Raw genomic sequence first — 24229 nt, 5'->3', positions numbered from 1 at the left:
CTCAAGATAAATAGAAAATGAAACTATGAAGATACATTTCACCTATTAGATTGGCAAAGATAAAAAAATCAGAAAATATACTGGGTTGGTATGGTAAGCATAATAATGGCCTCCCAAAGATGTCCATGTCCTAATCTCTGGAACCTGGGTTATGTTACCATACACAGCAATAAGGAATTAAGACTGCTAATCAGCTGACCTTAAAATAGGGAGATTACCCTGAATTATCTGGGTGTGCCTAATATAATCACAAGGGCCCTCAGAGTGGAAGAGGGAAGTAGAAGAGTCAGAGGAGGAGAAGTGATGATGGAAGCCATAGGTGTGAGAAAGTCTTGACCCACCCACTGTTGGCTATGGGGATGAAGGAAGAGGGCCACAAGGCAAGGACTGTGGTGGACTCTAGAAGCTTAAAAAGGCAATGAAAGGAAGGATTCTCCCCTAGAGTCTCCAAAAGGAACACCACCCTGCTGACACTTTGATTTTAGCCCAGTGAGATCCATTTTAGATTTCTGACCTACAGAACTGAAATATGACAGACTTTTTTAAAGCCACGAAGTCTGTGGTAAGTTGTTATAGCAGCCCTAGCAAATTAATACAGTTGGAGAGGATATCTGGAAACAGGCACTCTGACATGCGGCATGTGGGAGTAAAAACCAGTACTACTTCTATAAAGGGGAATGTGGCAATACAAGTAATTCTACTTTCTAAGAATTGAGTCTACAATATACTTGAACATATACAAAATGATGTATATGCAAGGTGATTCACTGCAGTATTTATATAATAGCAAAAGTTTGGAAATAATCTAAATATCAGTAGACGACAGAATAAATCATGGCACGGTCAATAGAACAGACATAAACAGAGTGAAGAAGCCCATTCATTAGGCAATATCTATGGGTGAATGAAAAAAGTAAGATATAGGACAGTGTGTAGAACACAGTACCATGGTCCAAGGGGGAAGAAATGTAAATAAGCTGCCTGTGTAGGCCTAAACTATCTCTGGCTGGAAACATAAGAGCCTGAAAACACTGGATGTTGTGGGGAGGGGAACGGGGTGGCTGAAATGTGCTGGGAGGGAGATATTTACCTTTTACATCTCCCAAATTTTCAATCATGGGTATATATTAGCTATTTAAAAATAAAATTAAAAGTAAATGCCTGTTGAATAAACGTTCTTTCTAAACAAAATATTCTTACTGATGGCTTGGTTTCTATGGCTTTCTATTTACATTAGTATATTCACTTAATCAATATGTACTGAGGGTCTATTATGAACAAAGTATTGGTGGAGAAAAAGACGAGTAAGATATGGCCACTATGTTTAAGGAGCTAGAAATCCTCCAGAGGAGAGAGGTGAGATCAACTATAGGTCACATAAACAGGAAAGCCACAAGAGGAAGTAGCTGGTTACTGCTGGACAAATGGGCCTGGAGGGACGCTGATGGCAATTGAGCTACCCTGGAAGGTTAAGATGACTTTGGACATGATAATGACCACAACAAAAAGGCACAAATGGTGGCCAAACTGAGAATATACGGCCATCAGCAAACACCTCAGTCTACACTCACCTCATTGAGTATAGAGGGATAAGAAAAGGTAGAAAGAGGTGGGGTTGCATTGTGGAAGACACAGAGGTGTGCCTCCACACCCAGAGAGGGTGTGGTCACTGCAGTTTTGGGGGCAAGGGAATGAGAGTCAGGGCCAGGAGTTAATCTGACAGAAGGCGTGTCTAGGGGTGAATGGAAGGCAGAATGGAGGTAAGAAAACCAGTTAAAGCATAGTTCCAACAGTTTATAAGAGAGGAGATGAAGACCTCAACTAACTCAGGTTGAAGAAGGAGGAAGAATGCCCTGGAGTTAGTAAATGTTAAGGAACAAAGAAACTGCCAATGGCCTTGATTTCAGATGTGAATGAAGAGGAGGAGGGCAATACCATTAAGAGTAACCCCGAACACAAAGGATCAGGTTTTTGGGAAATACAAGTCATTTTAAACAAATTTTTAGGTGTTGGTTAAGTTATATAGCAGCTACAGGGAAAATAAGAAGCTATACATTTAGAAGTCACACTCCAAAAGGCAATGCTGGTAGACATGAGAAAGAGAAAGATTGCTGAGGGGGCAGTACAGAGCAAGGAGGAGGAGAAGGACAGACTTTTCTAGAAAACCCATATTTAGATGACAGAAGGAACAGAGGAACCAGAAAAATATCAAGAGACGTAGAAGGAGCAGGAGAGTTAGATCTCAGCAGCTACAGGGAAAGTTTAGTTTCAAAAAGAGTCTAGAAATGTGATGATCTACATGCTATGAGACTTCTGCTGAAAACTTCTAAAAATGCTGGACACAACAGAAAAAATTTTTTTAAATGCATTAATGAGCCTGTGAGGGAGGAATAAATACTCAGAAGCCAAAAACAAACTGCAAACAGGTGAGCAAAGAGCAAGAGGAACACACTGGCTTTCACCTTCAGAACACTCATAGAACTGGCTTTCATGGCCTCTTAGAGTACAGGAGATAGGACCCGAAGACCTAGGCCCACCTAAGATGGGGAGTCAAATCGGAAACCTCTCAAGTGCTACAGCTCGGGGGAGAGATGAATGGGAAACAACAGCCTGGGGATGAGAATTTACCCGTTCAGATTACTGGTGTTGAACAAGGGAGGGAAAAAATTCCTACTACTGTTCCCCCTCTGGAAATCTGTAGCCACAAGTCAGCCCTTAAGGAGTCTGTAGCCAAAACTCACAAAACTTGATGATCCCAAAAATATCAACTGGAGAATTCAATTTGTAGCCATTCCAAACCAGTAGCACCTCAATATTCCTGGCAGAAGGAAACACCAATTCTCTTTTGGTAAAACTGCCTTCAATCAGGCCTCAGGGTATTCCCATAGATAAAGTTCAAAGGAGCAGGAGTTCACAGGCAATAATCACCAAATGCACCAGGAAACTAAGCACCATGAGCCAGCAAAACCAAACACACCTGTGGTGGAAAGAGGCCATAAAGGCTTTGGGTACCCTAATGATCAGACACATACTATGAATTATGTTTTATGTGCTTTCAGAAGTAAAAGAGGGGGTGGAAAATCTGAATAGAGTGGAAGAGATTATAAATAATGACCAAACAGATCTGAAAAAGAACCTAATAGAGCTTATATAATTGGAAAATATAATTATGGAAATACAAAGTCAGCAGATCAGGCCCAGATGAAGTAGAAGATAAAACTGAATAAGATATCCAGCTTGCATCTTAGGAAACAAAGGCTTGTTCCATAGATCAGTATTCTTTGTCTTTTACATATATTTTATGAATATCCTTTTGTATCTGCTCAATACTTAAAAATCACAACTTAGAAAAATGGGGTGGTTAAGAATCAAATGATGGTACTGTTGAAGAGGGTAAGGTCTAACAGACTACCATGTCTTCTAACTTGTAACATCTTGAGTCACTTTCATAAGAATAGTTCTACTTGAGTAGGAGGCCTAGAAGTCTGGTCACGCTGAGTTATGGAGTGGATCAGAGGTCCTCAAACTTTTTAAACATGGGGCCAGTTCACTGTCCCTCAGACTGTTGGAGAGTGTGCACTGTGGGCCCGGGATGAGTCGGCTGCTAAGCAGGACAGGCAGCGGTGGCAAAAACACCCAGAGGGCCGGATAAATGTGCTAGGTGGCCCGCATGTGGCCTGCGAGCCAGTAGTTTGAGGACGCCTGGAGTGGATGCTGAGGATGTGTAGGTGGGCAGAGAATTCTATGCTTCTGAACACAGCCATGGCAATGCTGGGGGGAGTCTGGGTGAAATGACAGCTTCAGGAGGCGGGTAGTGAGGAGAACTGTAATTCAGAGGCTGAGAGGAAGAAGGCAGTAGAGGGGGAGAGATTAAGAGAATAGTGGTTCAAGTCTTAGAGGAGGCAGAAGGAAGGAGGTTTAGAAGCATGATTAATCCCTTAAGTAGCCAAGTTTACTGTTTACTCAAGGGAAAAAAAAAGTCCTGGACAAAAAGAAAATAGAAAACTAAGATATAACTTTTAGTCCTAAGGCCATATCTAGGCTGAAAGCAAGTGTATATGTGTGTGGGGGGGGCAGTGTGGTTGTGTGTGGGGCTGTGCATGTGCTTCTCAGTTCAATCCCCAGCTGAAAGGAGTACTTTCCTTTTGTCTATTAACTCTGTAATCAGCCTAGAAAGTAAGGGTCCACTAAATTTCAGCCTAGTTTAAAATTTCAAAGGAATTTATAAAATTTTCCTAATTTCTGAGCTGAAAAACAAAGGTACAAAATAAAAATCCTATGTTAATTCTCTATTCCTAGGATCATTTATACCTCTCACTCAAATGACCAAAAAAGATGTATACCCCCATAACCCAAGGTACTAACTTTTATGGAATTCTTTTTAAAAGTGAGCACAATTGGTGGGGGAGGAGAGGACATGAGGTAGAAATGGTGAAGTGCTTAAGCGTGCTTTGGTGATGTGGTTCACCAAAGCTAGGTGACAAGAAATAAGCAGCAAACACTATGGAAACCGAAGGCAACAGTAACAAATACTTGCAAAAGCTGATGGACCCTGCTCTCAAAGGCACTGGTGTCTCAAATTGCTTCCATCCTTTGGATTCAATATAAAGCCATCAGTCCATCGGAGGCTGCTGGTCTCCAGAGCAAAGGCCGTGCAATCCATTTGCTTCTCTCCTGAAATTAGTGAGGGCAAGAGCAAGTCCCTTTACCTGTGCTTGTTTCAACTGCCACAAGGTCAAATTCCCCCTCAACAACAACAAAAAAAACCTTAGCAACTATAAGACTGCTAATCAGCTCACAGAATAACAAAATGTGACACTAAAGGGCTTAATGCAGAATGTTAAAGAAAAACGGAAAGGGCAGAAACACAAACTTGAATGAGCCATGGTCCCCTGAAAGCAGTAAGCCTGAGCAGGGTCAAAAGATGAAAAGAAAAAAATGGAAAACAATTGCTGAAGAATTCTGTTCATTACCTATCACTGCCTCTCACATCTCACATTTTTAGTTCAGATGCTTTCTGGATTTAATACTCTGAAATGTAAGACTTTCAACAAATCCTTTATCAAGGTACAACCAATGGTTTGTTAATAATACTATTTATTCTTTATATAGCATCTTTCTTTTGAAAGGCTTAAAGTGTCCCACATATTACCACAATTACTTTATTAACAGTCTTGAGCAAAAGCGTGTTGGGGTAATCATCCTTATTCCGTATACCTGCTGGGAAAACGGCACTAAGAACAGAACAGCTGACATTTATTGGGCACTTATTGTGTGCTAGGCAGTGTTGTAAGCACTTTGCATTTAATTCCAACAAAAACCCTATGGGGTGGGAACTGTTATTGCCATTACAGATGAGAACACTGAAGCACATAAATATGTGATTTCCAAAGTTGCCAAGCAGGTAAGTGCCTGAGCCAGATTCAGATATGGCTGTTGGACTCCATAGCATGTGCTTGTAACCACACGACCCAAAGTCTCTGTGAACAAGTCCCTTCAGTGGGTCTCTCGATAAGTGGCTGCTGTGACTCTGGCACCCAAGTCTTGTGCTTTATTTCTTCTAGCTCTAGACTTCCCTCATGTGAGTCTACATCCCGTGAGTTTATGCATAAACTCAAAACCTTTGCTTGAAATTCAAGAAAACCCATGTATGCCTATAGCTGTAAAGATAGATTTAAGTGACTTTATTAATGCCTACAATAACTTAATTTTATTCTACCATTATCTAAAATGGTATTTTTTCAAACTTTCTTGACCATGATTAATGGTAAGCAATACACCATGACCCAGTATACACACATCTGAAAGAAATGTTTCATGAACCCATACTTATCCATATTATGTGTTATGCTTAGTATTGTCTATTCCATTTTAAAATATTTGTTGAAACCTAGTAAATTAATTTTTATGACTAACAGGCTGAGATTGATAGTTTAAAAACCCATAATATGCTGAAATAAAAAAAAAAACTCTTATCTAAAATTTATATTATCTCTGACTATCCCATTTGAGTTAAAAATGAGCAAATAAAGGAAATTAATGAAAGATCTTTGCCATTGAACATATCACCCCAACAATCAAACTCTTTATCTTTCTGTAGCACTATCACACTACCTTCAGATGTACATAATTTTTATTTCTGCCTTTAAAAAATTGCCATAGTATCAGAAGCATTGGAGCCTTTCTTTTTTTTAATTTTCCAATTCCAAATATATTACAACTCAAAAAAGTTCAAATAACTTGTAATATCAAAATTCTTCAGGTATGCAATAAACTACAGAGTGACAATAACAGAAGCAATTATAATCTCAGATACTGATTAGAATTTAGAACAAAAATATTTTTAGAGGAGAGTATTTTGAAATATTATATTACCATATTATTTAAATAAAAGTATGGTGACAATTGAAAGTAGGGCTACTTTTACTACGTTTTATTACTGTATTAAAATACTCTACAGAGAATGCCTTTCCTTATTGTACAAAATGTATACAAAACACTTTTTGTAAACTCTGCATTGGAGCCTTTCTTATAAAAATGTAGCATTTATGTAGAACTAGTATCAAGTTGCATGCGATTTATGAGAATTCAGTACAATTTCTAACATTTGAAAAGCAAAGATAAAACAAGAAAATAAATGCTTTGGCCCAAATAGAAAATATTATGTAAAGAAACGTGCATGTCTTACCAGATTGCCATAATACAGAAAAAAATCAGGTTAATGGTTTGAGGTGAATTCTATTGCTAAACAGCTCAAGTTCAATTTTAAGTGTAAGTCCTGACTTGAACACAGAGTGGTGAAAACACTAATGGGAAAGGAGGCCAGAGAGAGTCAAAGGGGTGGTCTGAAATAAAAAAAAAAAAGCCCACTCATGGTCTATTCATGCCCTGGCCAGATTTGGGACCCAGCTCACTTGGCCTACAGACACCATTTCATAGATGCAACAGCAAGTTCACTTCTGATTTCAAATGCCAATAAAAATTACTGAGATAATCTGCAGCTGGCTGAACAGTCCCAATAATATTAACAAAGTGATCTTTTCAAGCAGGGGGCCTTTGTATTGTTCAATGCAGTCAGGCTTAGGGTACACACCCAGGAAATCCCTTTTTGGCACACTCCCACATTCCCCACTGTGGCAGTTTGGAAACTTTTCTTCCCCCTCTGTCTCAGAGGAATAATGGTCCCTTCTCCTTTCCAAAATTGCCCCCACAAACTAGGCTTGAGCCCATCCCCACTGCCTTCTCTAGGATCCTGCTCTAGAATAGATCCCTTCTCTCTTGTTTTAAAAAGAGGAAAGACTTCTTTCCCCCGTCCACAAATATATTCATTAACCTTTCTTGAATTTTAAGGAAAAAAAAATCTTCCCTTAACATGCTTGCTACTCCTATTTCTTTTTAAAAAACCATCTACTACTCTCCTTTTAAATCCCTGTAATCGGGCTTCTATCCCTCCGCCCTGACATCCTTTTCCTGGATTCATCAAAGTTCAATAAATGCATGCTAGGACTGGATTAGGCACTGGGGATACAAAGATAATAAATGGAAGTCCCAGCCGCAAGCAGGTCACAGTTAGGGAGTTGCGTTCACATAGAGCTCTTGATCCTTCTCCCCGGCCCCACCCAGCATGTGACACCCAGGACCACCCTGTTAAACCCCTCTCTCCACAAACCACACACTCCAGGTTCTTCCTTCATCCCTCTAACCATTCACTTTGCTGGCTCCTTTCCCATCTTTACTCCCTACAAGCTGGAAAAGCTTGTCTCTTCCAAGATTTTGGTTTTGAATTCCTCTATTACATACCACTGTTACTTAGCTGGGGACCCACAGAGGAGCTTCAGAGGGGCCAGGAGTCTCTAAAATTTTATGTAAGGTTCTATACATAAGTGCATTTTTCAAGGGAAGAGAAACTATAATTCACACTACATTATCAAAGGAGTTCATAACTCTAAACAGCTTAAGAACCATTATTCCAAATCTACATCTCTAGACTCTTTTCTGAGGGGCAGGCCTGCAGACCTCCTCCTCCTTCCCCTTTCTTCTACCTGTTTCCGCAAATGAAATCCTTTTCTGACTTCTCTACTCTGTCAATAGTGCCCACCCTTCTCATCACTCAAGCCGCAAGCCTTTTCTTCTACAGGGACTCTGAAATGAACTTGACTGATGAAGCAGTTGCACAAGTTGGCTTGAATATCAGGGACTGATCTTCCAAAAGCAGTGTTTTGATCTCTATCTTGTATTGTTTTGGTGACTGACTGAAATTTTTTTTAAGGATGACTTTTAGTGGTTAAAACTTAAGAGAATGCCATTTTCCAAAACTTCGTATGAACAATTCAGTTCACGTTTTTTCTCTACTTTGTTACTTTATTGACGTCCCGAAGGAAGAATTACGGATTCCCAGCAGATAGGAAACATATAGCCAAGTACCACAGATTTGAGAAGTCGAGCTCTCTGTGGATGACTCCAGTGACAGCAATAAGGAATTCTTGGTACTGGTGCTAGATTCACATTATTCAGAAATATCCATCTGTTTGTTTCCATACAGTGGAAACATTTTTTTTCCTTCACTTTCTACTAAACCTGAGTTCAATAAAAAAGCATCATTATAAAACTCCCATGCATAACTCATCATGCTGGGGCTAGAGAAGAAATAAAGGCTGATCCCTGCCTTGATAAGCTCATAATGTATCAGGCTGGGAAGGGGTGTGGCAGGCAATTATGACATAATTACATGAGGCAGACTGAGATAAGTGCTCTAATAGAGGGACACACAAAGTCTGACTAGTGAGAGGTAGGATGAACTCTCATTGGGGGCACACATGAGGCAAGGCAAAGGACCTAGGATGGATCAAGACATTGAAGGCTGAGGGTGTGGAGGATGGGTGTTAAAGAGACAGGGTGGAAGTGCAGGCAAAGGGGACAGCAAACTGAACAGAGACAGCACGACATGCGCCAGAGGACCACGGGGCTGTCCTGTGTGGCTGCCATGTACACAGCATAGCCATGAAGAGTCACTGGGTTTTTTTTTTTTTTTTTTTTTTAATTTTCGCAGGGGTGCAGGGATGACATGGTGACATGATCCTACTTAAATTAAAAACAAAACAAACAAAAAACAACTGGCAACATTGTGTAGGAGGAGTAGGAAGGGGAGGAAACTGAAAGAAGGGAAGCCAGTTTGGAAGCATGGCTCAAAGTAGGAAGCACAAGTAGAAATGGGAAGAAATAGCTGAGTGTTACTAGTAAGCAGACCAAAAGATTCAGAACTGATGTGCCTATGGGACGCAAGGCAGGGGGAGAATAAAAAGTTGCCTTCAAGTTATCGAACCTGAACGACTGAGGCTCCTCAAACTTGCAGGACGTATAGGAAAAAGAGTAAGTTTTGTGAACTGCAAAGAACTCATTAGGGTGATGATGAGTTTGTGATTCTCACAGACTTCCAGAGGAAGGTGTTTGAGGGTTAGACTCATACTCACTAAAGGATAATATCAGGGCTAGATTTACAAGTCATGTACACAGCAGTGACAACTTAGGTCATGGGAATAAATGAAATTACCAAGGCAAAGTGAGTAAGGTGAGAAGAGAATACAGCTGAAAATGTTTACATTTAAGGAAAAGACAGCGGCAGTAGAGACTGAGAGGAACAGTCAAAATGGTACAGGAACACAGGAATCAAGACTTTCGAGTAGAAGGTGGTCAAAATGTTGAATGCTAGGGAGAGAGCAAACAGAATAAAGATGAAAATGAGCCACTAGATTTGGCCAGTAAGAGGTCATGAGCTCCATACTGGAATGGGCCAGAGGAATGAATGGTCTGGAGATGAGGATAGGCTAGAATATTCCTTCCAGACATTGGCAACAAAGTAAGAGATGGGATAGTAGTTTAAGGAGAAAGTTGGTGCAACGTTTGGCTTTTCCTAGAAGAGAAGGAAGATACCAGAGAAAGGGGATGGCTAATAGAGCAAGATCTTGCAGGAGATGGATTAGGGCTTCAGCTCCTTCAAACCTGCCACTCTGCAAATTTCTGCTTAATTTAGGGGCAGATATGCATAAACCAAGACAGAACACATTTCCTAACTGAACTTTCACAAATTAGATTCACATTCTCACTTTCATAATTTAGAAGATATGTTCCCATAAAACTCTTTTTATTGTAATATAGTTAAAAACATTTAAAATAGATTTTTTAAAATTACATATTTAATCAGAAACTTAGAAAAGGCTGAAAATGATTCAACAATATCAGTGCATTTGTTTCCAAGTGTTACACTTTCATCTGTGATCAACACATGACTCTTCTACTTAAGGATCCCTTTCATCGCTTTCAGTTTAGTCTGCAGTATAATTATCCTACACTTAAAATAAAGGCATTTATACAATATTTTTAAAAAGAATTATTTCCTCACTCTCCTTAGTAGACACCTCCAAGTTTGTTTAGAGTCAACCAGAAGAGGAGAGGGGTAAGAAGATGTGAGCAAAGAATGACAGAAAAGAAAAGAATAAGATGAAGGGAGGATATAAAGAAAGACTATCAAGGGCAAGACTCAAGAAAAGGCTTATTTTCAGTCACACGGCTAAGGACATTCCAATAGTTTGGTGAAGAGAAAGGAAAAGTTTTAGGTACATATAATGCTGACTCACCTCATGGACTAAGTCATAGATTGTAACTCATTAAATGAATAATATTAATAAATTAGCCCTGCCAAATATATATAAACACTATCAAATAATATTTGAAAGGTCATTCTTTTAAAAAATAAACCTGCCTCTACTTAGCTACTGGCTGTAGTACCTACACAACACATCCTGTATTTGCTCAAATGGCATTTAGGCTCAGAGGGTTCGTCTTTATTCATAACTGGAGCCACAAAAGCCTCACATATATCTGTCATTAGCTCCAAAGTTGAGAGCAACAGACCCTGGGATGTGACCTCACAGCGTCATTGCAGGCAGCTGGCCTCACTACCTTCTACATTGTAAAGAGGGCTGGCCGAGACTAAGGGCATGCTTCCGGGTGGAAGAGCACAAGTTGCCCCAGGTGAAGCTCCCAGGCTCACTCATGCAGGGCTCCAGGGCAGCCTCCAGGGCACCAGGCATAGTGTTTCTGCCACCTGGGGCAATACATCCTGCAGACTGGCAGGAAAGAGACCTATTCCTTCTGGAAACGATTACATCATAGTTGATAAATACTCCTGAGTGCATATTACACTGGGAAACACAACACAGAGTGAAAGAAAGAGGATTCCAGCCCGTAGGCAATTTTCACAAAGAAGGCACTTAAGAACTTTCTGACACCCAGGAAAGCGCTGGAATTTACCAAACTGTGGGCCAGAGGAAAGGAGTATCTCGTGAGGATCTCAAACATATCTCTTCTGCTGTGGCCTTCCTGTTTCAATGCAAACCTCAGGTTTCTCATGTCCTAAGGGGCAAAGGAGAAATTTGACAGTTCAGTCTTCAAATAAAGTCATGTTAATTAGCAAGAAATCTTCTGTTCATTAAGAAAGAAGAGTCACTTACTTAAAAGGGCAATGAATCTAGATTACTAAGAAAACTGCTTTGTTTTATATGATAATTTGAAATATCCAGTTTAAGAACACCTGCAAATATTCCCATCATAGCCATCAGTACAAAGATAAAGCAACTAGTGCTAAAGAGAAGACAGAACTAAAATTCACTTTATAAAAAGAAAAAAAAAATCAAGCCTTATGCTGCACATCATCTGCTATGTCTATCTACTTTCACTGGTTTCTGAGGTATTTAATTATAAAACAATATTTTATTCACCCAACTTTTCAAAGGAATATCTGCGATCAAATATAATCTCAACATTATCAAACATGTCACTAAAATACAGCAGCTTTCTGTCCAAATGACTGGCATTTTAAGCTCTCATGCAAGTAATGTAAGTAATATATTTTTACTATACAATTTTACTTTCACAGAGTTCTATGTAAGTCACATTAAGGTGCCCCACATTAGTAGTAACTATACTTTCAGGAACTAAAATGTAATTGTCAAAACCAGATTTTAAAGGTATTTTTTAATACATGTCTCTGTCATAAGCAGGAAAACTATCTTTTAAACCAAATTCAAACCAATTAAGCTCCTTTAAAAGTCAACTTGTATTATATATATTATATTTATATATATATAAACAAAAATATAACATTCTATCTTATTTTCATGATGAATTTTTAAGGTTGTCTCTTGGGGAAAAAAAGGCAAGATGCTGTGAGTGAGTGATGGCTACACATTGAAAACTTTGTACCCTGCACTGTACCTTCCATTCTCATTTCAGGAAATGAGCACTATGCCGGACACCTTGGTAGTGACACAGACCCAGTACCTGCACTCTTGGAAATCATAATCTTCATATTTTTCAAACTGCTTTTTCATTTCTTATCTCAAGAGTATTCTTAAAGCTTCCTAAGTCTTTGGTCTGAGGGACCAGCAAAGGCTGTGCTATGTACAAGATATCCCAAAGTGCAAATGGCAGCAAAGAAAGTTTGAGGAACTAAACTCTAAGACTGCTAATGACTGACCTGAGATTGATCACTCTGTATACAGATGGCATCTATTAGGCCTTGCCAGCTCCTGGATTCTGTGCTTTCATTTTTGTTGTTGTTTTTAAAAAGCGTGTAACTGAATAAAGTCCAACAACGAATTCACATCACATCCCAAGAGTATTGTTGATAGTACTTGTTGGTTCATGATGAAAAACCAACAGTCAAATTAAGGGAAGATCCTTTCAAATGGATGATATTTGGGTTTACAACCAGCCACAGGTACAATACTGGATAACTGAGGACCCTCAGGGCTCAATGACCTGGGAAGAACCTTTTTGCTAACAGCCACAGGTCAGATGAAAACTCTGTAAGCATCATTCTCTTAACTTCTTGGCCAGAAATTTAACCATCTCTAAATAAATATTTATTCTGATCTATTGGTGATTCAAATAATTACTTTTAACATGCCAAGGCATAATTGATTCAAGTAACTTCTTTTTGCCATCTGATTAAGATACAATTAAAAACAATTATTTCTTGCCAACAAGAAAATTGAAGCAGAAAAGGCAAATGACTCACAGGTGGCAGATTACCAAATCTGTAACAGAGATAAGAGCATACACTAACTGGTAAGTTCCTCCTGGTTTCCTCAGAGTTTGACTGGTCAGGGAAGGGTACCTGGGAAAGATCCTTGTGGCATAGGAGTCTTCCAGCCAGACCCTTGGCTCATTTAACAACTGGGTCATATGGTGCTGCTCCAAGCCCTGCTACAGTAAGAGTCAAAGTAAATATATCCCCATAACAATGACTCTGAAGGGCTGGTTTAGCATGGCATCATTCCCAGTAGGCATTTCTAAACAAACAACTCACATCATTGCTGATCTCAAAAAACCACTGTCTTTAAACCAAGTAGATGAAAGTGAGGAGGAAAAAGAGAGACAGACTCTGTGGCAGTATAGTTCTGTAGCTTTTTTGTTTTACTGAAAGACACTAAGGGTCAGCAAGGGCTGGTATGAGGGCTGCAGGGTAACAATTCACATATCCAGTGCTACCTTCTCCCTTGTTGCTGGACAAGACCTCTGAGATTTATACCCACAGTTTGGAAGTTGCCACTGGCAAGCAGAAATCCCCATGTGCACAGCTTATATAGCCAAATTTGTAGGGGTTGTAACTACTTTTTTGGGGAGAGAAATACAGTTGTATTATGGTTATTGATTGCAGGTTAAATGTAACCTGTGCGAGACAGGATAGCGAGTCTTTATCCTACCACAGCAGATTCCCTTTACATCAATGACAGGTCTGTTACTGAGAAAATGGAATATGACTCTATGACATCAGTGTTTCTAAGAAGATAATTTGGTTAAAAGATTGTGCTACAATGTTGTTCTAGGGGCCACCACCTTTTGCCTCATGCTAATTCTAACAAATATACATATGTAAAATTTGAAAATTATGCTTGGTGAGTTGTTCCTAAGCCTTTTGTTCTTACAACAGTCAAAGGGTGAGAATGTGTTTTGTCTTATTAATTTGGGGGATTGATATTTAAATACAGGTTTTTCCTATTGATAAGGTGGCAAATAGGATTTTTAAAACCCTATTAGAATAAAATTCCCTTCAAAGTAATCAAAATAGCAACCCCATTTTCCCTTGAGTACTGTAATATATAATACTCTACTTAGTACCTGGGATAATAGATAAGGCATTAAGGTAGCTCAAAGTAAAACAAAAAACGGTGAGGTGGGAGTAGTACAGAATTCCAGTTAAAGTTTAATGATGACATAATCCTTTGGTTTCTGAAAGTGTACTAATATTGATCTTTTATAAGCTGCAGAGAGAAACACCGTAATATATCATAACCCAAACATAAGTATATAAGGTTGGTTTTTTAGAAATTATAATGGATGAGACTAGGAAAAGGAGACTTTAGTCTTTAGTTTTGGCTCTTCCACTGGCTCCTTGGGCAACCCTGTGTGAGTAATCTCACTCAGCAAAGGCCTCATTTCTCTAACCATAGAGTGAAGGACTTAGATTGACCAGAGGCCAACAAACTTTAGTCCAGGTCAGTTTTTGTATGGTGCTCAAACTAAGAATGTTTTTCACATGTGAAAGGGGTTGGAAAAACAAAACACAAAAAAGAATATGTGACAGAAATCCTATGTGGCCCAGAAAGCCTAAAATATTTACCATCTGGCCCTTGAAAGAAAAAGTTTGCTAACCCCTGCACTACACAGATGGTTCAGTCACCTGAGACACTTGAAAGCATCTCAGCCTCCCAGGAACTAGCCTTTGGAGGTGTCTTAGCAAAGTTACCTAACTCTTCTGAGCCTTAGGCTCCCCATCTCCCAGATGCCCAGCTCAGAGGGCTGTGCTGGGTACTGAACGCAAAGCACCTAACAAGTGTTTGGATGGACATAGATGCTCAGTGCACAGTTACTACTACAACAAAATGTTAGGCCACTACCTCTGAAAACTACCTAGGCAAAAGTTATAATGGTTGTTATAGGTAAGGACACATCCTGTTCACAGAGGGCAAAATCTCTTCTATTCCTCCTTCCTTTGCTGGTATGAAGGTATCTAGCTGGAAACACATGACATGAAGGGGTACCCAGAGCAGACTGTAGCAAAAATTAAAGTGGGTTTAAGAAATTTTATCTATAAAGTTTTCTTCCCCCCTCAGTCAAGCTAACAAACGGACCAGTTCCTCAAGTCCTCATACACAGTGACCACAGTGGTTCCCTTGTGTGGGAACTATTTCCCCAGGAACTTTTGGAAAGCTCAATTTTGAGGGAAGAATCATTTCCAAAGCCTTAGATCAGGTGTCCTCAAACTACGGCCCGTGGGCCACATTCGGGTGTTTTTGCCCGCTTGTTTTTTTACTTCAAAATAAGATACGCACAGTGTGCATAGGAATTTGTTCACAGTTTTTTTAAACTATAGTCCATCCCCCCAACGTTCTGAGGGACAGTGAACTGGCGCCCCGTTTAAAAAGTTTGAGGACCGCTGCCTTAGATGAACAAGAGTTTTTGATTGTTTTTCAAACCCACATTAACTTTCTAGTATCATTCAACACTAACGTGCCTTGTTCTTTATATAAGAAAATACTGAATCTCTTACTTTACAAGTAATATCTAGACCATAGGAATTTTCTCCTCTACTTGTCGCGCCTCCCATTTTTTCAATTCTTGAGATCACACCCAGAGGAACATCAAGTATTAGAGCAGAATCCTGCAATGGAGAAAAATACAAAAGTCAATATTTCTATCAGTATAATTAAAACATCAAAAACATACTAAAAGAATCATATACTTTCAAGGTGTTTTTACCTTGGTCCTTTTTACCACTTTATGAACAAAAATGTGACACAGATCACACATAAAAGAGCAAGCATTGAAACAGTCAATTATGCAATCAAGATGCATCCCTAAACATTTGCTATTGTGTGCTGTCTGTGCAATAAAGACTAAACTCCCAAGTACACATTTCCAGGGCCCCCGTGCTGTCCCCTTCCTACCTGTTTCTGTAGGCTTCTCTCCCACAACATTCTGCACCCCAACTAAGTGAATTCCTTCACCATTCTTCAAACAACACTTGGTCTCTAATCAGGCCATGTGCTTTGCTCAAGGTGTTCCCTTCCCCTAAAATGAAGTATCTTTCCCAACTACCAAAATTCTCCCCATGGCTTCACCCCTGGATCAGCAAGCATCACCTCTAATGAAGCCTTGCTTCCCAATTAGATCAAGCAATATTAATTACGTCATCCTCAGAAGTTCCATAGCTCTTGATTCAGACTGCTATTACAACACTTGCTTCATTCAGCCTTGTTACCACAGATTTACATGTCTGTGTTCCCCCACTAGAAACCAAGCATCTGGAAATGGTGCTTGTCTCAGGCAAGGGTGTGTTTACCAAAGCAGAGGGCCCGAACACACAGCTTCTCCATCATTTGCTATCCAATGCTAGGTGTGTGTGGTCCACAGAATGCTGGCATGATGAAATCATGTTAGTGAAGTCATATCACAATCATTGCCACAAGCAGCTGCCACATACAAAATACCTCTCTACGCCACATACTGCAATAGGGACTTGGCACGCATCCTCTCATTTTATCCTCACCACCACTGCAAAATGTAGGGGAAGTATCCCTGTTTCCTGATGTGGCAACCAAGGCTTTAAAAAGATTCAGTAACTTGTTTAGTAAATATGAAGCAGGGTTCAGATTTAAGCCAAGGCCTGGAAACACACATCAAAAGAACCATAAAAATGGTCCTACTCTTTGATCCAATAATCTCATTCCTGAGAACTTACGGCTATCATTCAACAGGAGGAAAAAAAGCTATATGCATGAAGCTGTTAAGTGGAGCCAGAGGTGGATATCAGGATGGAGAAAATTATAGTTAGCTCCATACTTGTTCCATAAAGTTGACTATTAAAGTTATGGTACATGGAAAAATAAGTTTAAGTGGGAAAAAGCAGCATACAAAATATACTATGATCACAATAACATAAAATACATATTCATATGAACAAAGATATGAAAGGGCATACAGTTTTTATTATTTTTGAGACAGAGTCTCGCTCTGTTGCCCGGGCTAGCATGCCATGGTGTTAGGCTCGCTCACAGCAACCTCAAACTCCTGGGCTCAGGCGATCCTCCTGCCTCAGCCTCCCAAATAGCTGGGACTACAGGCATGTGCCACCATGCCCAGCTAATTTTTTCTATATTTTTAGTAGAGACTGAGTCTTGCTCTTACTCAGGCTGGTCTTGAACACCTGAGCTCAAACGATCCACCCGCCTCAGCCTCCCAGAGTGCTAGGATTACAGGTGTGAGCCACTGTGCCTGGCCAACTATACAGTTTTTAATCTAAAATTTTCCTTAATGTGTTAAGTAACTTTGTTCTTTAAAAATATCCTTTTGAGGGATACAAATAAAAGTTTTATTTCAAATGCTTCATAAAATATAAATGTAGCTCATGGGTTATCTAGAAATTCAAAAGGTGTAAGACCTAGATATAGAAAACTGCTGGAACCTTGAAAAAAAAAAAAAAAAAAAAAACAACAAAAAAAAACAAAAGGTGTAAGACCATGGGCATGTGTACCATGGAATACTACTGAGCAACAAAAATGAATGACCTACTGATATGTGCAACCTGGAAGAATCTTAAGGGCACTATGCACAGTAAATAAAGCCAATCTTACAAGGTCACACATGCTGTATGAGTCCTTTTACACATTCTTTAATGATAAAACTGTAGACATGGAGCATCAAGAAGTGGCTGCTAGGGGTGGAGGGGAGGGTGTGACTACAAAGGGGCAGCACGAGTGTGTTCTTTGGTGGTGATGGGACAGTTCCATATCTTCATTGTTGATGGTGGTTACCTGGGATAAGATGCCACAGAACTATGTATAAAAACATACAAAGAGTGTATAAAAAAACTGAGAAAATTCAAGTATGGTCAGAATCTAGTTAACTATACTGTGCCAATCAACTTCCTAGTTTTGATAAAGCAATACAGTTATTTGGGGGAGCTGGGTGATAGGTACACGAGACCTCTCTGTACTATTTTTATAAATTCTATGAGTTCATAATTATTTCAAATAAAAAAGCAAAAAAGTCTAAGAGTATAGTTATCATAGTACAAAGAGCATAAACTCTTAAGGTAGACAAAATTGGTCCAATCTGAGTTTTGATGTTTATTAGCTGGATAACTTTGGCAAGTTACTATCTCTTGGCCACATCTACCTGCAAAGTAGGAGTGTTAGAGATAAGTGATTTAAAGTACCTGGTGCAATGCTTGTCAATGGTAGCTAGAAAACAATGGAAGTTATTATTATTATTATGGCAAAGAATATCTTAGTATTTGGAAGACGTAACTGTGCTCTGCAAATATAGTGGATAAGTATGCTCAAGCAAGCATCTGACAGGTCTGTTTGTATCTATAAGGAGGAATTTTTTAGCTGTTGCCATGGAGTGAGAAACCTCACTACATGATTAAAACCCAAATGCCAAAAAATGAAAACACTACTCAGTACACTGTACGTATATATTAATAGGTGCATATTATGATGTACTTCTCAATGTAGTCCAGTTATTAAAAACATACTATCAAGCAGTCTGTTATTATGTTTAGATTATACTATATTGAAATTTATGAGGATCTGTGAACTGTATTCCTAAATGTCAAACTTAAACTTAAAATACACAGACTAGACACTAAATAAAAGTCTGATACTCTAACACTAACATGGAAGCAAGAATGTTAAAAAAAAAAAAACAGAAGAATTAAAAGTGACATAAAGCCTTGCTGCTCTCTGTCCCTGTGTAGAGGAAATTCTATAGTTCAGTCTGCTCTGGCCCTACACAAAATGGAAAATAGGACACTGAAGAGAACTAGCCAGCTCCTGACCAAAGGCACCCACAGCCTGATGAGGCTACCTGCACATTCTCCATGAATGACACATTCAAGATTAGATAGCTCAGCAGGCTGAACTGGAAGATCCAAGAATAGGAAAATTAGCTTAACTCTCTGGAAACCTGAATCATCACGATCTAAATATCAATAAATATTTAAGGATTCTCAAAGGTCTAGTCTAACTAAATTCTGTGCCTTTGTTCCTTTAAGTATCTAAAATAATTGAGAAGTTAATATGACAAACAAGTAAAACAATGCATCCACTCTCTCTCAAGTATCTACTAAGTAACAAAAACTGTACTGGGCACTGAGGTCCATAAAGATAAGATGCAGAGTTGTTCTCATGGAGCTCAGGGCCTCACTCTATCTGGGAGATAAGACACATGTGCCCAAGTAGCCACGATACCAGATTGCCAAGTGCCAGGAGCCCTAAGAAAAGTCCAGACAAAGTGGAATGGGAGACAGAGGAGGGCAAGCCGATATCTTATTGATTGGATCACATGAAGGTTCTGTGGTGATGACCACATTAAAGATGAGCCTTAAAGGATGGAGCAATAGCAGTTGGAGACTGGCATTCCAGAAACAGGTAAAAGTCACATCAGCTGCACGTGTGGGAAAGCATGAGGATTTTATTAAAAAATAAGCAGGCCAGTGTAGGGGACTGACATATATTTTCCTAGTTTAAGAATTAAAGTTAGTGAGTAATGTACATGTTCTGCCCAGAGTGTTTGAAAGTAATCTGTTCCAGACAAGGTCCTTGTGATAAACAAGGATGTTGCCTAGAGGCATAACAAAGGACCTGAGTTGTAAGCAAGCTGAGCTACCCCGCCCCACATCATTGGGGGTCTGGAGGCCACATGATAAACACATTGTTCCTGTGATTGCTGCGTACACCCCATAAGATGGCTGGTTAGTCAATGACAGGTAAGACCCCAAAAGGGAGGGGTGACCTAAGCCAGGCACAGCCACCGGGGTTCAGCTGAAGATCTTGGGGGGTCACCCTAAGAGAAGCTGGGGATGAGAAATGCCCCCTGTGGCTCACCTTGCCCATCCTTGCTAATCTTGGTCCTTTATCTATGCCTAGTGCCTAGAGCAACCACCTTGAAATTCTGAGTCAGGGGATATCTGCTTCCCTAAGGCTATTCTGGAATCTATGGCTATCCTTGCCATGCCTGGGTGGTTACGCACAAGGAACTAACTTTAATCTTTTAGTATAAAAATAAAACTGACCCGGTGTATTATTACTCAAGTCAACTGTCTGTATGTGTGTCCATGTTTTTCTTTGTGTTCTGCGTTTGTGTTTTATGTTCTGTCACTTGCATTCAAGCATCAGCTTCCATGGTTTGAGAAGTAGGTGTAGCCTTTCCTTGCTAGCCCAGAGTGCTCGGTGCTGCTACATGAATCTTCATCAAGCACCATTTCATTGTGGCATTCCTCTTCTCGAAAAGCATCCTGTGGCTCTCTGTAACCTTGATCCTAGCCCTGTGATACTCCCCAGGGAATTCTTGTCAGGTTTAAGACCAGGTGACAAGAATTCCCAGGGGAGTATCACAGGGCTAGGATCAGGGTTACAGAGAGCCACAGGATGCTTTTCGAGAAGAGGAATGCCACAATGAAATGGTGCTTGATGAAGATTCATGTAGCAGCACCGAGCACTCTGGGCTAGCAAGGAAAGGCTACACCTACTTCTCAAACCATGGAAGCTGATGCTTGAATGCAAGTGAGGGGCTAATGAGGATCTGAAAGTGGAGAGGGCTGAGGCAGAAAGTGAAAGCAATTAGCCACTGGGGAAAGCCAAGACTATAGGCCAAGGTCTCTGCCATGGATAATGGTGGTATCACAAAAAGATGTGAAGAACACAGGAGGGGGTTTTATAGAAAGATTAACAAAGCCAATTTTAGACACTCTGGGTTTGAGATTATGATAAATAAACCAAGTACAGATATTCAGGAGGCAGCTAGAAATACAGAACTAGAAGAGATCCCAAGGGCACTTCAAACTCAAGATGTCCAAAACTAAACACATGATTTTTCTCTCCAAGGTTGCCTGTCTCGGTGGCTGGAAACCAAGGAGTCACCCCCAACATCCCCTTCTCTACCATGTTGATCTCTTAAATCAGTCTCGAATTTGTCAGCTTCTCCAACTCTATCAGCAACTTCTCTGGCCCACTGCCACAGCAATCTCTCTGCATCCACTGTTGCTCTGCTACAATCTGCCCTCCACAGCAGCCAGGGCAATGTTCTAGAAAAGCACATCTGATCCTATCATTCCTCTGCTCACACCACTTCAAAAGCATCTTGACACTGAACTCTAAAAACGCAAATCCTGGGAGCGGTGGGGGAGAGATGTAGGTCAAAGGATACAAAATTTCCGTTAGATAGAAGGAATAAATTCAAGAGATTATTATACAACATGGTGACTATAGTAGGTAATACTGTATTGTAGTCTTGAAAATTGCTGAGAAATTTTAAGTGTTCTCACCAAAAATAAATGTGTGAGGTAATACATATATTAATTAGCTTCACTGACCCATTCCACAATGGATATGTATTTAAAAATACATGTAACATGATATATACAATTTGTCAATTAAAAATAAATAAAAATAAAAACCCAAATCCTGAACAGGGTTGGTGATGCCTAGGTCATCTGGCCACTGCCTACCTTTCCTGCCTCACCTCCTGCCATTCTACACTCCACCAGCCACACTGTCATCTTGTCATGCTCCCCTTGGTCTCAAGTCCTCCTCTCAGCTGCTTTTCACCTCCCTAAACCCTGCCTCACATCTAGGTAACTGGTATGTCTTCTTCAGATCACAGGTCAAGCATCATTTTCTCAAGACAATTTCCAGGCTCCCCAACTATTGCATTCCTGTACTACTCCCATGCAACACTGACTGTAGCTGGTTATTACGTATCGCTGTGATTATTTGAAGAACGCCTGTCAATCACGTTAGAACTATGAGCTTAAGGAGAGAAGAACTGGGTCTTTGGGCTCACCACCATATCCCAGCGCCTGGCACAGTGCTTGACACAAGCTGGCTTTCAAATACCCAATCAATAAAGAACAGAAGATTGGGACTAGAACTAGAGTAAGCAAGTGACAAATGAAAAAGAAGAAAGTAAGGAAAGAATTACGGGGCAAACATATTTAGGAGGCAGGAAAGAAAACAAGAACTGCAGATCTGAATGAAGATGGTGGACGAGAAACACCACCAGACAGAGTGTCTCTGCAGAAAAGACAGATTCCAGCAGAAATTAGAAGAAAGAAGCAAGAAGACGAGCATACATCAGACGAGGGTTGGAAGGAGGGGTACTTGAGACCACGGGAGACTCCACAGGAGGAGGTTGCAGAGGAGAACTGGAAGCCGAGACTGCCAGAGGAGCCTGGAGACCAGCGGCAAGGGTAGGTAGAGCGATTAACTCTCCCCTCCCTTGCATCTTGGACTGCTGGTGGGCGCCCCAGCGACTAGAAAGACCTGCGGACACCAGTCCAGAGACGGCCACCGCCAGTGAGCGGTAAGCCTGTAGCGGACATGGCACCAGACTCCCAAATCCCGCAAGAGCACTTCCCTGTGGACAGACCAAGCCGCGGGGCAGGCACCATATTGCCTCATTCTCCCCGCCCCCGACGCTATCCACGGCTGCCGAGAGAGACAGTATAGCCACCAGCCGAAGGCACCTCCAGGGAACGGGACCTTCCCTTTTGGGGCCCTACAGCCGACTAAGGGGACCTCAGACGGTGAGCTCCGCACCCGCCAGCCCTCCCAGGTGCTGCTGGCCCGGTGATTCCAGGAGAACGGGGCAGACCCTGAGGCTGAGAGACATAGACCCAGCTTGGGCTCCCCGTGGGTGAATTGGGACCGGCACCCCTCTCCCTGGTGGAGATAGAGTTTGAACTCTGGGGCTCACAGGTCAGACCTGCATATCAGATCCCATGCACCAAGGTCTCGCATTGCCCGGGGCACAGAATGGATACACATGAACAGCCTACTGAAGTGTGTGTGCCTTCAGGGGCAGATCAGGATCCTAGAGGGCAACCCTCCTCCCAAAGGGAGGTCGTGCACCCAGCCCAGGTGGCTTTCTTGCGCAGGGAACCTCCCGGCCGGCATCACAGTCAGGGGAGGCCTGGTGGCGTGTGGTCTGGCCTGCTGGCAGAGACCCAGGAGTAGCTGCGGAGTTGGGGAGGGTGGAAAGAAGTGAGGCCCGCTCCAGACTGCGGATCTCAAACAGCACCACCACCACACGCAGACTCTCTGACTAAGCAGGGCCATTCCAGCCCCTCCTTGACAGCTTTTCCCGGAAGCAGAAAACAGAACTTTGACCCCTACTAACCGCATTGGTGGTGCCTGAGGGCAGGCTTACCCAACCCAGCTCCACCCAGACTCACTCCCAGACCAGCCCTCACTGAAAGGGAGAAAAGGACACACCTGGAAGTCCCAGGGCCCCAACAACCACCTGAGGCACTAGAGTGCCTCTCTAGAGGAACAAGAGCTGGTCACAGATCACAAAAACAACAGCATAGCCTGTTCCTCCAAGCAAGCGCCACCTACTGACAAGGAGGACACCCTGCACACCCTCTTCACAGCACCTACTGACTCATATACAGGGAGTGGTCAAACGTCACCTACAGACGGCACCTACTGGCTCAGAAACTAAACAAGGCGTGTGAATACTAAAATAAAAACCTAAAGGAAAGAAGCAACAACTGATCAACATGGGAAGAAATCAGTGAAGAAACTCCAGAAATATGAAGAACCAAACGGAAAACACACCCCCAAAGAGGAGCACCAGCCCCTCAGAAACGGACACCAACCAAAATCAGGCAACCAAAATGACAGAAGAGGATTCCGAATGTGGATCATAAGAAAATTCAACGACCTGCAAGAACAACTCAATAACCAACACAAAGAAACCACAAAAAGCCTCCAGGACCTGGAACAAAAGTTCACTACAGAAATCGATACAATGAAGAAAAGTTTAACCAAACTCCTAGAAATGAAGAATCAATTCAGGGAACTACAAAATTCAGTGGAAAGCCTCAAGAACAGGGTAGATCAAACAGAAGAAAGAATCTCAGAGATTGAAGATAACACCTTCCAATTAAATAAATCAGTCACAGAGATAGAGCAGAGAAACAAAAGAGCAAAGCCTACAAGAGATGTGGGATTATGTGAAGAAACCTAATGTGAGGGTCATAGGGTTACCAGAAGGGGAAGAAGAAAATACTCAAGGGTTGGACAAGCTATTTAAAGATATAATAGAGGAAAATTTCCCAGGCCTTGCTCAAAATCTCCATATACAATTTCAAGAAACTCAG

At 41.0% G+C, this 24229-nt stretch overlaps 1 protein-coding gene across 4 annotated transcripts in view; it reads right to left on the bottom strand.

Moving 5' to 3' along the window:
• Positions 1-24229, bottom strand: part of MTM1 (myotubularin 1) — a 127327-nt gene that overhangs the window by 60234 nt on the left and 42864 nt on the right. For all 4 annotated transcript variants that reach the window (XM_012753340.2, XM_012753342.2, XM_012753339.2 and 1 more), the window contains 2 exons: positions 15614-15724; positions 11311-11412 (listed from right to left, as the gene is read on the bottom strand). In XM_012753340.2, coding sequence (XP_012608794.1) covers positions 11311-11412; positions 15614-15724 — 213 coding nt within the window. The remainder of the gene's footprint in view (positions 1-11310; positions 11413-15613; positions 15725-24229) is intronic.

The sequence above is a fragment of the Microcebus murinus genome, chromosome X, assembly GCF_040939455.1.
Source record: "Microcebus murinus isolate Inina chromosome X, M.murinus_Inina_mat1.0, whole genome shotgun sequence".
Classification (NCBI taxonomy): domain Eukaryota; kingdom Metazoa; phylum Chordata; class Mammalia; order Primates; family Cheirogaleidae; genus Microcebus; species Microcebus murinus.
Note: the sequence above shows the minus strand (reverse complement) of the source record. Positions and strands in the feature narration are given on the sequence as shown.